The sequence below is a fragment of the Micropterus salmoides genome, unplaced genomic scaffold (genome assembly GCF_014851395.1).
Source record: "Micropterus salmoides isolate LMB-PRFRI ecotype aquatic unplaced genomic scaffold, ASM1485139v1 Ms_hic_scaffold_1, whole genome shotgun sequence".
NCBI classification, from domain to species: domain Eukaryota; kingdom Metazoa; phylum Chordata; class Actinopteri; order Centrarchiformes; family Centrarchidae; genus Micropterus; species Micropterus salmoides.
In genome coordinates, this window is record NW_024040040.1 from 54,906,372 (window position 1) to 54,923,311 (window position 16,940).

General features: G+C 42.1%; 1 protein-coding gene across 1 annotated transcript in view; it reads left to right on the forward strand.

Annotated features, from left to right (window-relative positions):
• The window catches only part of LOC119897029 (NACHT, LRR and PYD domains-containing protein 12-like), a gene marked incomplete at its 5' end in the record, with an annotated part of 83,288 nt that overhangs the window by 18,527 nt on the left and 47,821 nt on the right, over positions 1–16,940 (forward strand). Inside the window, 2 exon segments of the mRNA XM_038710546.1 lie at positions 14,302–14,475; positions 16,726–16,920. Coding sequence (XP_038566474.1) covers positions 14,302–14,475; positions 16,726–16,920 — 369 coding nt within the window.

The following is a 16,940-nucleotide window of genomic DNA, read 5'->3' on the forward strand; positions in this document are numbered from 1 at the left end:
TGCCTTAGAAAAGACAAATGGGCAGAGCAGGTACATCCACACATTACAGTCAGCTGATGGGGAAGAACTCACGGAGCCTCATGAGATCCGGAGACGGGTGGTGCAGTTTTACTCTGAGCTGTATAAAGCGCAGCATGTGGAGCATGAACAGCTGTTTGAGTGTTTCAGTGAAGGCCTGCACAGAGTCTCCAGAGATGACCATCCTGAGCTGGAGGAGCCTCTGGTTTTAGAAGAGCTGCATGCTGCCCTGCAGGGGATGGATGGAGGGAAGGCCCCGGGTACTGACAGTCTTCCTGTCAAGTTCTACAAGACCTTCTGGAAAGAGCTTGGTCAGGACTTGTTAGATGTGTTCAATGAAAGTTTTGAAAATCAGACCTTGCCTCTGTGCTGCAGGAGAGCTGTGATAACCCTGCTGCCGAAGAAAAGAGACCTTCAGGACGTCAGAAACTGGCGCCCAGTCTCCCTCCTCTGTTCGGACTATAAGATCTTGTCCAAGGCTCTGGCTAACCGGTTGAAGCAGGTGATGGAGGAAATCGTTCACCAGGATCAGTCGTACTGTGTGCCTGGTAGGTCCATCACAGACAACGTGTCATTAATCTGGGATGTTTTGGATGTCTCTAGTTCTTTGGGCACTGACCTTGGTCTCATTTCGTTAGACCAAGAAAAAGCCTTTGACAGGGTTGAGCACCTTTATCTTTGGAAAGTTCTGGAGCGTTTTGGTCTCAGCCCACGTCTCATTGCTATGATAAAAGTTTTGTACAGAGACATTCAGAGTGTACTGAAGGTTAACAGGGGTCTGAGTGCTCCCTTCACAGTAGGCAGGGGTGTCAGACAGGGCTGTCCTCTGTCTGGGATGCTGTATACATTGTCCATTGAGCCCTTGCTACACAGAATCCGGTCCTGTATTCATGGTTTGGTTTTACCAGGTTTTAACACGCCACACGTTTTATCTGCTTATGCTGATGATGTCATGCTCCTGGTCAGAAATCAAGCTGAAATTAATATTGTTGGAAATATTGTGTCTGAGTTTGGTCTTATCTCTGCTGCAAAAGTGAATTGGACAAAAAGTGAAACTCTAGCAGTTGGAAACTGGTTTGGTGGTCTTCCGGTCCTGCCGGGGGGGTTGGGATGGAGAAATGATGGTATAAAGTATCTAGGTGTTTATCTTGGCAAAGAAGAAATGGTGAAAAGAAACTGGGAGGGCATGATAGAGACGATGAAAGGAAGGTTGAAAAAGTGGAAATGGCTGCTTGCTCAGATGTCCTTTAGAGGAAGAACTCTAGTAATTAACAACCTTGTAGCTTCAGCACTGTGGCATCGTTTAGCTTGTATGGAGCCACCTGCAGGCTTACTCTCAAAACTACAAGCAGTTTTAGTGGACTTTTTTTGGGACAGGTTACACTGGGTACCTCAGAGGGTGCTTTTTTTACCAAAAGAAGAAGGGGGGCGAGGCCTGGTACACCTAGCAAGCAGAGTGGCAACTTTTCCATTTCAGTTTGCACAGAGATATCTGACTGGTTTTAAATACCCAGTGTGGAAAGAGTTTGCAAGCAGCATTTTAAGGAGAGCAGACAGGTTAGGACTTGACACTGCTTTGTTTTTAATGGATGTTGGTTATTTAAATTTGTCTGTATTGCCTGATTTTTATAAGGGAGTTTTTAAGGCCTGGCACCTTTTTAAGAAGAGACGGTTGGAGCCGTCAGTCTCCCTGTACTGGTTACTGAACGAGCCTCTGATCGGTGGATCCACAATGGACATACAGGTCAGTGGTAGACCAGGCTTCCAAACCTCCATCTTATTATGTTTATTACAAGTAACATACTGAGGTGACGTCCAAATAAACGACTCGTAACCACCGTTGAGTAAAAGGGTTAATTGATTTGCTTCAAATTGTTCGTTTGAGCTGTAAGTAAACGTTAACAACAAAATCTAACGTTAGTGTTGCAAAATAACGCTAGCACATTTATATATTAAAAAGTCAATAACAGATATGTGAGTTATTTTAATATTTTCCGTCATCTTACCTGGACTGTGAGCTGGTAACAAACAACACGGACACAGGTTCCAACCTCCACCGTACAGCACCAGGAGGTTTATAAGCTACCTCTGCTTACACGGAGAAACATTTAGCATTAGCTCCTTAGCACGAGCTAACTTGGTTATGTCGAGCTAGGCGGCAGTAGTTTCATCAACACATCACCTCAGCTCCACCCACGACCTGACTCTTTGCCCATTTATGGTTATTCAGGAGTGATCCGCGGTGAAGCGCTGCCAAAATGGCGACAGCCAGCTCCGCCCAATGATGATGTGAAGTCTGCCTCCCGCATGAATGGAGCCATTGTTATATTCTTGGACAGCACGGCCAAAGCTAGTGATGTGGTCGAAACAGGTTATTCATGACACTTTTACTCCCGTTCTCCCGCTGGTTGGTCCGAAAGATTTGTAATTTTCATGTTTCCTGTTTAACCGGAAGTTTATTTTGAAAGGACACTATACACATGGAAGAAAGGGAAATTAACAAGAGGGAAAATAGTAGTGAAGCGGTAACGACACCTAGAGAGAAAAAGAGAAGGACAAGTGTTCAACAGATAAAGGTACTTTAGCATCAGTCCAGAGCGGCTACAAGGTATGTTTACTGCTATAGTTTGTGTCTGAGTACATTTGAGTGTATTTAGTGTTATGTTGTGTTATGTGTTAAGGTAATGCATTGTCGTATTTTCTGTCTGTAAATTTCTGTTCAGCTCTTCCGTTGGTCTGTACGTTGCTCACTGCAAAGAAGTTCAATAAAAGACAACAGAGCATCAGTCAAGGCTGACCTTTTTTCCACTGCATAGCTACATGTTGTGTGTCAGCGGAGGCAGGTTTTCATGCTCCTTAAAGACAACACTCAGGGCTGGGAGGGTTACTTTAAACATGTAATCTGCTACAATTACTAATTACTTGTTTAAACATGTAATCTGATTACTTTTAGTTACTTTTGGATCACTTCAATACCAAACAGGCAACTGAAGACAAGAGTATCAAAGATGCATTTTCTGCTATTTTTACAGAAACACAGAATAAGAAAATCTCCCGTTCCCAAAATCCATGTTTCAATGTTTTTATATGCTTTGCACTATGTCACCACTATGGCAGTATCTGTTCCATTCATGACAAAAACCCTTGTTTTGTAGCTATTCTTGAATATGTTTAAAAGTCTATCATTTGGAAAAGCATTTTAAAATGTTGATGACTCATTCTGCACTTGATGTATTAATTTAGCGTCCAATGAAAAGATTTCTCAATATGAAGCTGCTGAAGCAGAGTGTTTCTGGAACTGGCCCCACTGATTACTGAACACAAACACAACTTTGTTCACTGATTTTTGTGAAACTGGATCATATTTGATGGAGAAATATTAGAACTATGGAGAAAATATATTGTAGTTTTCTCTCTAATGTCCCCCGGCTGCTCTGCCTCGACTCTGTGATTCAGTTTCCTGATGGACAGACAGCTTTACTTGTTGCTGAAGTTAGTTCGTGGTGTTTTGGAGGTCTCTGGCTCATTGGCTGTAGACCCTGGTCTGATTTCCATAGATCAGGAAAAGGCTTTTGACCGGGCTGAACACCAGGATCTGTGGCAAACTCTAGCTGCCTTTGGGTTCAGCCCAGGCTTTATAGCCCAGATCCAGGTTCTGTATAGTGACACTGCAAGTGTTCTAAAAATGAATGGGGGTCTGAGTGCTCCTTTCAGTGTTCAGAGGGGGGTCAGACAAGGCTGCCCTCTAAACTTAGAAACGATCTGAGTGGCGTTTGTTTTCCAAACTGTCGGCGTACGCTGATGATGTCATTGTGCTGGTTAACACACAGAAAGACGTTGATATGTTGGTGAACTCTGTAAATCTGTTTGGCTGCATATCTTCTGCTAAAGTAACCTGGGGGAAGAGTGAGGCTGTCACGGTGGGGGAAAGGCTGAGGGGTCGGCTCAGGTTACCTGGAGGTTTGGTGTGGAAAAAAGGGAGAGACAGGTAGCTCAAATAGTGGCATCGCAGCTACCAGTGGCGTAAGATGCCACAGATTTACTGGGGATCCGTTTTTCATTTTTCCTTTGAAGAAAGACATTAATAAAAAAATAAAACAAAACAAGAGGGGGGGTCAGGAGTACCGGAAGTAATAGTAAATAAAAGCCCAGCTTGTAGAGCGGCCATTCTGTAACATTATGCAAGCACTAACGTTATACCAGGGTAAAGTTAGAAGAAGAAAAACACTCCTCTGTGCATATATCACCTTTTAGTTTTCAGTTTAGTTTTCATGTGTAAACACGCTGCAGTGAACAGACTGTGCTGTCAGCCGCCACTGGAAGTTGTGTGAAAGACTTTAAGTGTGTTTCTTCAAAGAGCTGGTTGAAAATAAAGAGGCCATTAACTGCCCATCTCTTAAAACCATGGTCACACATTGAAGGTGGAAAATCTACATTACCCACTATGGGCATAGCTCGAGACATTGTTCCAACATCCTTAAGCATTTTCTTTACTTCTGCCCATACCTTTATTGTATGTTTTATCCATTAATTTTCAATTTTCATTTTATTGACATGTTTTAGGTCTATAAAGGGTAGGACAGACAACCGTGTACCCTTAACTTCCCCTTGCTCTATTTGAGTCCACTTTGCTTCCTCGTCTCCTCTGATCCAAGACACAATTGCTGCTAGTTGCCCAGTAATAAAATTTTATATTTGGCAGGGCCAAACCTCCTTTATTTTTAGCCAAATTAAGTGTTTTAAGTTTAATTCTGGGCCTTTTGTCTTGACATACAAATTGGGAAATTAATTAGTTTAACATATTAAAAGTGGAAATTGGGACTCTTATGGGCAACGACTGGAATAAAAATAGGAGACGTGGGAGCAGGTTCATCCTCACGGTCTCAACTCTTCCCAGCAGAGAACAAGGGAGAACTTCCCAAATAACTAGGTCATTCCTTATTTGATTTATTAGCTTTTTACAGTTCGCCTCAAAAAGTCTTGTAGTTTCAGGTGTGATAATAATCCCCAAGTACCTAAATCCTTGTTTAGACCAATGAAATGACACCATCTCGTTTAGTTGTTTAGGCCATATTCCTGATATCATCATTGCCTCTGATTTAGTTTGATTAATTTTGTATCCAGAAATGTCTCCATATTCTTTCAGGCATTGCATCAATTGAGGTATTGAGGTAAGGGGATGTTTTATAAAGAGCAGAATATCATCAGCGAAAAGAGAAATTTTATGGACTTTACCCCCACCATCCTCCACCCCCTCGATCAGGACATCCTGTCTTATTGCCTCCGCTAGAGGCTCAATACTGAGAGCAAAGAGAATGGGTGAGAGAGAATCACCCTGTCTTACGCCTCTCTCTACATCAAAAAAATCAGAGCAGTGTCCATTAACTCTAATTTTTGATTTGGGATTCTTATACAACGACCAAAACCAAAAAATTAATTTTTCGCTGAAGCCCATCTCAGTTAGTGTTCAAAAAATTGCCAATCTACCCGATCAAATGCTTTCTCAGCATCTAAGCTGAGAAGCATTGACGTTTGAGTATCCTTCGCCATAAGTGACAGGTTTAGTGCTCTCCTGACATTATTTGTCCCTTGGCGACCTGAAATAAACCCCGTCTGATCTGGTTTTACTAATTTCCTAATGTATTTTTGTACTCTAGTGGCCAAAATAGATGTTAATATTTTATAATCCACACACAGGAGGCTAATAGGACGATAACTAGTACACTGCAATGGGTCTTTTCCTTCCTTATGCAGGACTGTGATGATAGCTTCCGACCATGACTCCGGAGGGTTCCCTGAATTTAACACATAATTATATAACTTACTTAATATCGGAGTGAGGTCTTCAACAAACACTTTGAATGATTGTGATGCTTACCTCGCTAAATAACAGTTACATTTGTTAGATTACAGCGGCCAACTGTCCGCTAAACACTTATTCTTTACAGTAATTTTGGGGGGGGGGGGCTGGGTGACTGTCCGAAGGAGGAATAGTTGTAAGCATTCAAAGACCACGGGGCACCATCAACCTGTTCACGTTTCTAACAGATTTTCCCCACTCAGCGACACACCCACTGAGAAACCAACTCTGATCATTGGCAGCTCCATTTTGAGAAACGTGAAGTTAGCGAAGCCTGCGGCCATAGTTAAGTGCATCCCTGGGGCCAGAGCGGGCGACATTGAGTCTTATTTGAAACTGCTGGCTAAGGATAAACGTAAATACAGTAAGATTGTTATTCACGTCGGCGGTAATGACTCCCGGTTACGCCAATCGGAGGTCACTAAGATTAATTGTGGGCACCTGGCCCGTATTCTGAATTCTTATCTGAATTTGCAGAGTTTTTGTCAACTTTAGTCCTTAAAACGGACAAAGTTATTATTTTAGGGGATTTTAATATTCATGTGGATGTTGAGAATGACAGCTTCAGTACTGCGTTTATCTCTCTGTTAGATTCCATTGGCTTCTCTCAGAGTGTTTATGAACCGACTCACTGTTTTAACCACACCCTCGACCTTGTTTTGGTGTATGGTATTGAAATTGAACATTTAGTGGTGTTCCCACAGAATCCCTCTTTGTCCGACCACTGTTTGATAACTTTTGAGTTGGTTTTGCTGAACTACTCGCCACCGGGCAAAAATTTCTATACAAGATGTCTGTCTGATAGTGCCATAGCTAAATTTAAGGATGCGATTCCATCAGCTCTAAATTCATTATCAAGTCACAAAGTAACGGAGGACTCCTATGCTAATTTCAGTCCCTCCCAAATCGATCATCTTGTTGATAGTGCTGCAGGCTCGCTGCGAATGACATTCGACTCTGTAGCCCCTCTAAAAAAGAAAATACTAAAACAAAGACGGTTAGCTCCATGGTATAACACTGAAACTAGCAAATTAAAGCAAATATCGCGGAAACTTGAGAGGAATTGGCGTTCCACCAAACTGGAAAATTCTCGTTTAATTTGGCAAGATAGTCTTAAAACTTATAGGAAGGCCCTCAGTAATGCTAGAGCAGCGTACTACTCGTCATTAATAGAGGACAATAGGAACAACCCCAGGTTTCTTTTCAGCACTGTAGCCAGGCTGACAGAGAGTCACAGCTCTATTGAGCCAAGTATTCCCATAGCTCTCAGTAGTTACGACTTCATGAGCTTCTTTAATAATAAAATTCTAGTTATTAGAGACAAAATTCACCAAGACCTGCCCTCAACTGGCACCGACTTATCTCTTAACTCAGGAACCTTAGAAACAGCTGTAGAACCAGATATATGTTTAGACTATTTTGCTTCCCTCAATCTTTACCAATTAACTTAAATTATTTCTTCATCTAAACCATCAACCTGCCTCTTAGACCCCATCCCGACTAGGCTGCTTAAAGATGTTCTACCCTTAGTCAGCACTTCTATACTAGATATGATCAATCTATCTTTATCAACAGGCTATGTACCACAGTACTTTAAAGCAGCTGTAATTAAACCTCTTCTGAAAAAGCCCAAACTTGATCCAGATGTTTTAGCCAACTATAGACCTATATCTAACCTTCCATTTCTCTCTAAGGTTCTGGAGAAAGCAGTTGCTAAACAGCTGTGTGACTTTCTACAGAGCAATAGTTTATTTGAGGATTTTCAGTCAGGATTTAGAGCTCATCATAGCACAGAGACAGCACTGGTGAAAATTACTAACGACCTCCTTATTCCATCAGACAAAGGACTTTTCTCTGTACTGGTTTTATTAGATCTTAGTGCTGCATTTGATACCATTGACCATCAGATCCTATTCATTGGCATTAAAGGAACCGCTCTAAGCTGGTTTAAGTCCTATTTATCAGATCGATTTCAGTTTGTACATGTTAACGATGAGTCCTCCATGCATGCCAAAGTTAGTCATGGAGTTCCTCAAGGATCTGTCCTCGGACCAATCCTCTTCACTTTATATATGCTTCCTTTAGGCAATATTATCAGGAAACATTCCATAAGCTTTCATTGTTATGCAGATAATACTCAGTTATATCTATCGATCAAGCCAGATGAAACTCATCAGTTAGCTAAACTTCAAAAGTGCCTTCAGGATGTTAAAACCTGGATGACGTGTAATTTTCTAATGTTAAACTCAGATAAAACTGAAGTTATTGTTCTGGGGCCTAAGCACCTCCGTGACGCATTATCTAAAGATATAGTTTCCCTGGATGGCATCGCCCTGGACTCCAGCAGCACTGTGAGGAATCTTGGAGTTATCTTTGATCAGGACATGTCGTTTAAGTCTCACATTAAGCACATTTCAAGGACCGCCTTTTTTCACCTACGTAATATTGCGAAAATCAGGAACATCCTGTCTAAAAATGATGCAGAAAAACTAGTCCATGCATTTGTTATTTCTAGGCTGGATTACTGCAATTCCTTATTATCAGGCTGCTCGAAAAAGTCCTCTAAGACTCTTCAGCTGATCCAGAATGCTGCAGCACGTGTTCTGACAGGAACCAGGAAAAGAGATCATATTTCTCCTGTTTTAGCTTCTTTGCATTGGCTTCCAGTAAAATCCAGAATAGAATTTAAAATCATTCTTCTTACCTACAAAGCTCTTAATGGTCAGGCACCATCTTATCTTAAAGAGCTCATAGTACCTTACTACCCCACCAGAGCACTGCGCTCCCAGAATGCAGGGTTACTTGTGGTTCCTAGAGTCTCCAAAAGTAGACTAGGAGCCAGAGCGTTCAGCTATCAAGCTCCTCTCCTGTGGAACCAGGTTCCAGTTTGGGTTCAGGAGGCAGACACCATCTCCACATTTAAGAGTAGGCTTAAGACTTTCCTCTTTGATAAAGCTTATATTTTGGGCTGGATCAGGTGAGTCCTGAACCATCCCTTAGTTATGCTGCTATAGGCCTAGACTGCCGGGGGATTTCCCATGATGCACTGAGCTCCTCTCTCCTCTACTTTCTCTCCCTCTGTATGCAACCTCATCCCATTATTGCATGTTACTAACACAACTTCTCCCCTTTCCGGTAGTCTTGTGCTTTCTCGTCCCTCTCCTCTCTCCTCCTATCACTTCCTGCAGGTGTTTCTGGCTCTGGAGCTGTGGAGTCTGGATCTGTGGTTGCGGGTCACCTGCTGCCCCCGTGTTCCTGCTCGACACCCTCTGCTGCAACGACTATTGTTGCTAGTCTTATTGTTATTATAATCATTAACATTACGACTGTTACCATTAACACTACTATAAATATCTGTGCCATTTTTCATTTAGTCTGTAGCAACATCACCTTCACTGTCTGTACCTCTGTGTGGATATTGTGTAGGCTGCCTCCCTCCTCCCCCCCCCCCCCCCCCTCCCTCCCTCCTTCACCCCAACCGGTCGAGGCAGATGGCCGCCCACCCTGAGTCATGGTTCTGCTCGAGGTTTCTGCCTCTTAAAGGAAGTTTTTCCTTGCCTCTGTCTCCTAGTGCTGCTCTTGGTGGGAATTGTTGGGCTTCCGTAAATAACATCATAGAGTATGGTCTAGACCTGCTCTTTATGAAAAGTGCTGTGAGATAACTGTTGTTGTGATTTGACGCTATATAAATAAAATTGAATTGAATTTAATTGAAACCCGTCTATTCTTGGCGTTTTGTTATTTTTTAATTTAATAATTGTTTCTTTCACCTCCTTTTCTCTAATTGGTTCTACTAACGCATAATTTAAGACCTCACGTATTTAAGAAATCACGTATTCTTTCGTCTTTCAATTCCTGATGTTGACCCTTATATCATTGTTCATAGTATTTGGCAAAGGTATTTGCTACTGCTTTTGGGTTGTTATGACATCATTAGAATGAAGTTGTTTAATTTTAGGAGTTGTTCGACTAGCTTGTGCTTTCTGTAGTTGAAAAGATAATAACCTGCTAGCCTTGTTTCCCAACTCATAGTATTTTCTATCAAAAAATCTAAGGGCCCCCTCTGCCTTATAGGTCAGTATTCCATCCAGCTTGGCTCTGTTCTCTTTAAGTTTATTAAATACTTCTTGTTTTCCACTTCGCCTATGTTCACTTTCCAATCTCTTGTTTTCAGTTTCTAATTCTACTTGTTTTTTTAAGTCTGTCTTTCTTTAACTTTGAGCCTATAGATATTATTTTCCCCCTTTAATGTGGCTTTTCCTGCATCCCATAAGACAGCAGGTGAGACCATTCCGTTGTCGTTCAAAGCAAAGTATTCCAGTATTGCTGACCCTATTTCTTCTCTTATGTTAACATCTGTCAATAATGAAACATTAATTCTCCAGTACTTCATACAGGGCTCCAATCCCAAATCAATTGTCATTTGTACTGGGCTATGATCTGAAGTGGTTATTGGCTCAATAACAGTTTTTAACTCTGTATGAGTCGTTTTTGGACACCAAAAAACAATCCAGCCGTGAGTAGCTTCCATGCACTTGTGACATATAGGTGAAGTCCCTCTCTTTTGGGTGAATGTAGCGCCAAGCATCTATCAACCCTAATTCCTCCATCATATTCTTTAAACTTTTCAACATTCTGCTTTGAGGTTTTGAGGATGGTGGTAAATTATCTAATCTATTATTCAGTACGAAATGCGGTGCATAGGCATTTAAAACAGTTAATTTAACACCAGCAATCCTTCCTACAACCATAACATAGCGACCTTCTGTATCCTGGAAAACCTTTTCACAATGAAAATACACAGACCTACTAAATATTTCTCACTCTCTTTTTCCGTTCCCCATGAGAGCTACCATAAACCTGATCCACCCATTCTCTTTTTAATTTTTGGTGTTCTGTTTCTGTGAGGTGAGTTTCTTGAAGTAAGGCTATAGAGCACTGCATTTTCTTCAACTGTCCCAGTATCTTTTTTCTTTTAACTGGGTTGTTTATTCCTTTTATGTTGTAGGTAATTACAGTAAATTAAGTAATGCCACCATTGTATTTATGCTGATTCATGTAACACCACCCGAACCTCTCATAAGCCTCTGTTAGACCACAACAGATAAAATAATTCTCCAAATGTACCAAGTCAACCAAAAAGAAATTTGCAACCTTCCTCAGATAAAACAGATCACTAACATTATGAACATAAAACAGAACTTCCATAATTCCCGTCAGACACAGAGAATAAACTATAGCCATGTCTGACCCCTGGTGATAATGGGACAGATAGAAGTGACCTAATCCCTCTGTGGAGAAAAGCACCCAGTGTGCAATAATGACCAGTATTACACTAACATGCAAGAAAGGTCTTAGTGAGTGTGAACCACTCATGTAGCCATCAAGAGCCCGTCAGCCCTTTTTCCCTTTTTTATTTTTTTTTAACCCTTTGTGACTTTACTTTTTTATTTTGTATTATGCTGTTATTGCTCTGTCTATGCAATGTTCATGCGCACTCAACATTGTGTGTACCTTTAGCAGCCCTAATCTGAAATCGAGCCGAAATCAATTTTAATTGCTGTATGCCTCCGACTACTCATCCTCATCTTCCTCCTGGATCATAGCCTTCAAATCAGCCATCGCCAACCTGTTGGTTCTTCTCCTCTTTGCGCTGATGTTCCATCCTCCAGTTAGTTTCTCTTCGATGCACTCTTTCTCTCCACACTGCACCTCTACACCCATCTCTCTCAAAGTATCCGCGGCGTTTGTCAGCGAGGGCGTTTCTCCCGAGTCCATCTTAACTTTCAGTCATGCTGGACACATGCACTTTGCCTGAATACCCCTCTGCTTTAGCTGCTTTACAACTGCGTGAACCTTAGCTCGCTTCTTTTGTAGCTCAGGAGAATAATCTTGGTCAAAGAAAATCCTCTTGTCTTAAAACATCACCTTTCCTTGGCTCCATGCTTGCTGCAGAATAATATCTTTCACCGCTGCGTCGAGGAATCTCACAATGATTGATCTGGGGATCGTGTTCAGTGGTTTATTGTCGGATTCTTTCAAATGTCCTGTTTTTCCTTGTCCTCTCGTTTTCAATGTGGTAATCATCTTGTTCCCGGGCTATTTTCCTCCCTGAAAGCTTTATATATCTACATTTGTCACTGTTTTCTAACTTTTTTCTGACTGAGCCTCGTCTCTAACCTGTTGTTCCATGACGTCACCGGAAGCCCTCTGGAGTGGATTATTTTTAAGAGAGCAATTTTGAAACATTTGGTGAGTTTGGCACTTTGGAGTTCACTGACAGAGCCAGACAAAAGTTTGCGGAGGGTCCGCTCATTCTCATGTCATGTTCATTTTTATACATCCCACGTGTGCATGAAAACCAGCGTACGTAACCTTTGTGTTTAACGTTTATACATGAGGGCCCTGGTCTCCAGTGCCTACGCACTTTATCCTGCTGCATCCTGCAGCGGTTTGGTGGTCTACGGATGGATCTATCTGTTTCTGACAGACTGTAAAAAGTTGAGCACATCTCTACCGGCTTTTTCCAGGAGTGTTTTCTAAGTCTGGACTTTACTGAGGAAGCAGGCTGCAGGCTGTCTCTGTACTTGCTCCTACAAGAGCCTGTGCTGTTTAGAGGACTGTTGGATTGTCCTAGCTGGGGGGGACCTACGCTATCCAGACAGCTTCACACTGCAGCGGTTTCTATGTTGGGTCGGAATATGACTTTTCTCATACAAAGCTTGGTTTCTTGCAGCACAAACTGTGGCTTCTAGCTGTACCTTGAAGTACCAGTCGACATTAATCACAATGTGTCATGATCTCAGTCTTGGCCATAGTTTGCCATGATCTCATTCGTGGCGTACGTGACTTGCTGCAGGTGCCTTACTACCATTGTGTATGTTACGTTTGGCTAGGTTTTGCCTGTGCTGCCTGAACGGCTGCTCTGCTCATGTAGGCACATTGAAAAGGCACAGGTTCACACAGAATATAATGGCTACACTACATTCACTTGTGAGTAATACAGCACTTCTATGATATTATAATAAAGTTTTAGATTAAATATAACAAACCAACAAAGTAAGCAAACATGAAACAAATGAATTATTCAACATCTACTCTGGGGAAGGTGGTGGAGCTAGCTGGGCCTCGGTTGGACGGCCCTGTTGGACTAGCTGATCGGACCTTGGATTAAGGTCTACATGAGTCAGAAGTCAGCTACTGAAACACTGGAAACTGAAGCTGACAGAGCGTGAGTGCTCTCTTTTAACGGACGTTTCTGATGGAACACTGATCTCTATCCTGCCATCAGGCTTTCTTCTGGTTTTAAGAACTGTTCTGGTTTTCTACTTGAGCCTGTGGACCCTGTAGGTGCTTCTTTGGGGGAAGCCTCAGGAAAGACTCTCTATAAAGTGATGGTGAAAACTTTGAATCAGACAACACTGAGTGGACGTAGTGACGCCCCGTGGAGGGTTTTCCTGGACTTAGATCCGGCCTTAAAGCAGCCTGGAGGTCTTTGTACAAAGAAAGATGCAGACCTGCAGTGGAGAATCCTTCATGGCGTTGTAGCCATGTAGTTATTAACGCTGCTGTAGAAGACAAATGTCCCTTTTTTTTTACAAAGCAGATTTTTATTTGTGGTTTTAGAGACACTCGCCGGAAGAAGAACAGATGTCAGCTACTGAACTTTGTTTCAGGACAGGCAAAGATGGCGGTGTATATGACCCGGAGACGGAAGGTGGAGGAAGGGTTAGATGTTGATGTGGTTCTTGTTTGTGAGAAAATGGTTCAGTCCAGACTGCTGTTAGGTTTCAGTTTTTACAGAGCTGCACATGACCTGGATACTTTTGAGCTGGTTTGGGGTTGTGGGGATGTCACAGTTAATATCGTGGGACATTTCTGCAGCAAAACAAATAAATGGAGTTAAAAACTTGACAGGTCAGACAGAGGAAACTCTGCAGAGGAAACTTTCAACTTTTAGTGTCTGAAATGTTTGGACTCTCTGATGGAGCTCAGGACTGATCAGAAGGACGGCTGCTTTACTCCAAACAGTGTCAGCAAGCTAACACGCTATTTAAGAACAGTCCGTGTTGATGCAGTCTGCAAGTAGAAGGATCCGTCAGAACCAATCATCAGCCGGCAATCTGACAGCTGACTTAACGTTTCATCCACAGACTTAGAAATAATAAAACAAACAGACGTAACGCTCTTCCTGATTATCAGCTTATATTCCACATCATGTTTTTAAAGAAATGATAATAAAATAGATAAATACAATGAATAAATAAATAATCTCTATTTCAACTATCAGACAATAACAAATATTTCCATTTTCTAAACTTCTACATTCTAAACCTTCTTCAGCTCTGAACAGATTATTAAACACTGAATGATTTCAAGCAGGAACATTGTTTCTAACGTTACATCATTTATTCTTTATTCAGATTGAGGGTCTGCAGTTTGTCAGAGATCAGCTGTGCTTCTCTGGTCTCAGCTCTGAAGTCCAACCCCTCCCATCTGAGAGAGCTGGACCTGAGTGACAACAACCTGCAGGATTCAGGAGTGAAGCTGCTGTGTGGTTTTCTGGAGGATCCACACTGCAGACTGGAGACTCTGAGGTCAGTTCACTGACTCTCTGTTACTCTTGTAGATCTGATATGTTTAATTAACAGTTGATTGATGTTTGGTAAGTGCACCAACAAACTGGGTGAGCTGGTGAGGAAGGCCAGCTCAGTGGTGGGGATGGAAGTGGACAGTGTGGAGGCAGTGACCGAGAGGAGGACGAGAGGGAAGCTGGAAACCATCATGGACAACCCCTCTCATCCTCTCTATGCTGAGCTGAGGCAGCTCAGGAGCTCCTTCAGCCACAGACTCATCCAGCCCCGAGCCTCAAAGAGCTTTGGAGGCTCATTTGTGCCGTCAGCCATCAGGCTCCACTAGGGGTGTGGAAAATAACTGATCTTTAGATGCATCGCGATGCGGACTTGGACGATTCTGAATCCATTGACAAATATCAATAATGGATTATTTAGAGGTTAACTGATAACGTAATGTTGACAGAACGAAAAAGGCGGAACTCAGAAATGTGGAAGTGCAGCTCCGGACCGTCTGTGGTGTGAACACAACGGAGACGTGTGGTTCTCCCTGTTCAGCACAGACAGACAGCTGTTTAATGAGCGCTGCTACTAAACTTTGACCTGATCAATAAAATCAGACTAACGTTAATGATTTTCACCTGCACACTGTGCAGCACGGCAGCGCTTAGCTAGCGTCCTCTCCTCATTCTTTATAGGACAGCTACAGGACAGGCGGCAGTAGGTGACGCTGAAAGCAGAGGAGGAAAAGATGAGCGCTACGTTTCAGTCTGGCAGTAAATGTACGCTGCAGGTCACAGCGTGTCCGTTAATTTAAGTCTGTCTGTTTTCCAACTGCTGGAAAAGTGAAGGCGGTTAGCGCTAGCTAACATCTCCTCTTCAGACTGCGGTCTGGAAGCTGAGCAGGACGCTTTTTTGCTGCTACTTCAAGTTCTTTTGTTGTCATTCATCCACATATCGAGTACACAAATGAACGAAAAGCCGTTTCTCAAGGCCCATGGTGCTCAACACAAGATCACAATAATCAAGTTAGAAGAAACAAACGTGACTACGCTAGACGAGACAAAAACAGGAACAGATATATTAAGGTGGAGTGAACGTGGTTTGGCTGCAGCACTGTAAAGTGCATAGTTCAACATGTATCTGACTCTATACTAAAAACAGCAGCATCAGAAATGAAAACAGCAGCAGAGGTCAGTAATAATGCTGGAATAATGGAATAATGCTATGCTATGTTAGCTACAGGTATATTGGTACTTCTTTGGATTGGTACAAATACTTGGCTTTAAAAGTACCAAGTAGTCACACAGTGAGAAAAATACATCTTTATCGTTTTACAATCTCATCGTAGCCTCATAATCGTAATGAGGTGCCTAGAAATTCCCGCCCTTGAGGTGACGCATCGTGATATCGAATCATTGACCTGATAATCGTAATGGAATCGTGAGACCAGTGAAGATGCACACCCCTAGGCTCCACAACACCACAGCACCACACTGACAGACTCTCTTTAGACTTGATTTATTGAACATAATTGTTATTGTATATCGATTTTTTTATAGTGTGTACACTGTGTGTATATATTTACACATCTACGTAGAATGTCACTGATTCTACTTTTTCTTGTATTTGTATTGTGTTCTTTACGTTCCTCTGTGTTGCTGTGCCAATCTGATTTTCCCCTACAGGGATTAACACAGGTATGTCTTATCTGAAACGGTCACATCTGGATACAGAAGATCCTCTGAACTAATATTTATTTGAAACTGATCAAGTTTACTTGGTGAAGTAGAAATGTTTCGGTAGCACTTTATAATAACTACACACTATAAAGCATTAGTGAAGTATTAGTAAATACGGAATTCATCATTTATAAAGTGCTATATTTCTTTGTTTCTGTTGGTTTCAATGTGTTTTCACAAATAATGTCTGATCACTGATATTGATCCTTCAGAACACACACACACACACACACACACACACACACACACACACACACACACACACACACAGACTGGCCTGAGATCAGCAGCATGTTATTGATCTGTGTTGACATGAATAGGTGTATGAATGTTGTGCTGACATTTGGATGATGTCTGTAGAAGGCTGACATTATGATGATCCACAATAACACAAAGACAAAGTCCCTCTACTCATTTTAGGGAAAAGCTCATTGATTAGGACATAGTAATGTTGAGCTCCACATTTAAAACCTGAACACATCTGATTGGATTAGAAATGGATTTTTATCTCCATCATTTATTCTTTATTCAGATTGTGGAGCTGCAGTTTGTCAGAGATCAGCTGTGCTTCTCTGGCCTCAGCTCTGAAGTCCAACCCCTCCCATCTGAGAGAGCTGGACCTGAGTGACAACAAGCTGCAGCTGAGTGACAACAAGCTGCAGGATTCAGGAGTGAAGCTGCTGTGTGGTTTTCTGGAGGATCCACACTGCAGACTGGAGACTCTGAGGTCAGTTCACTGACTCTCTG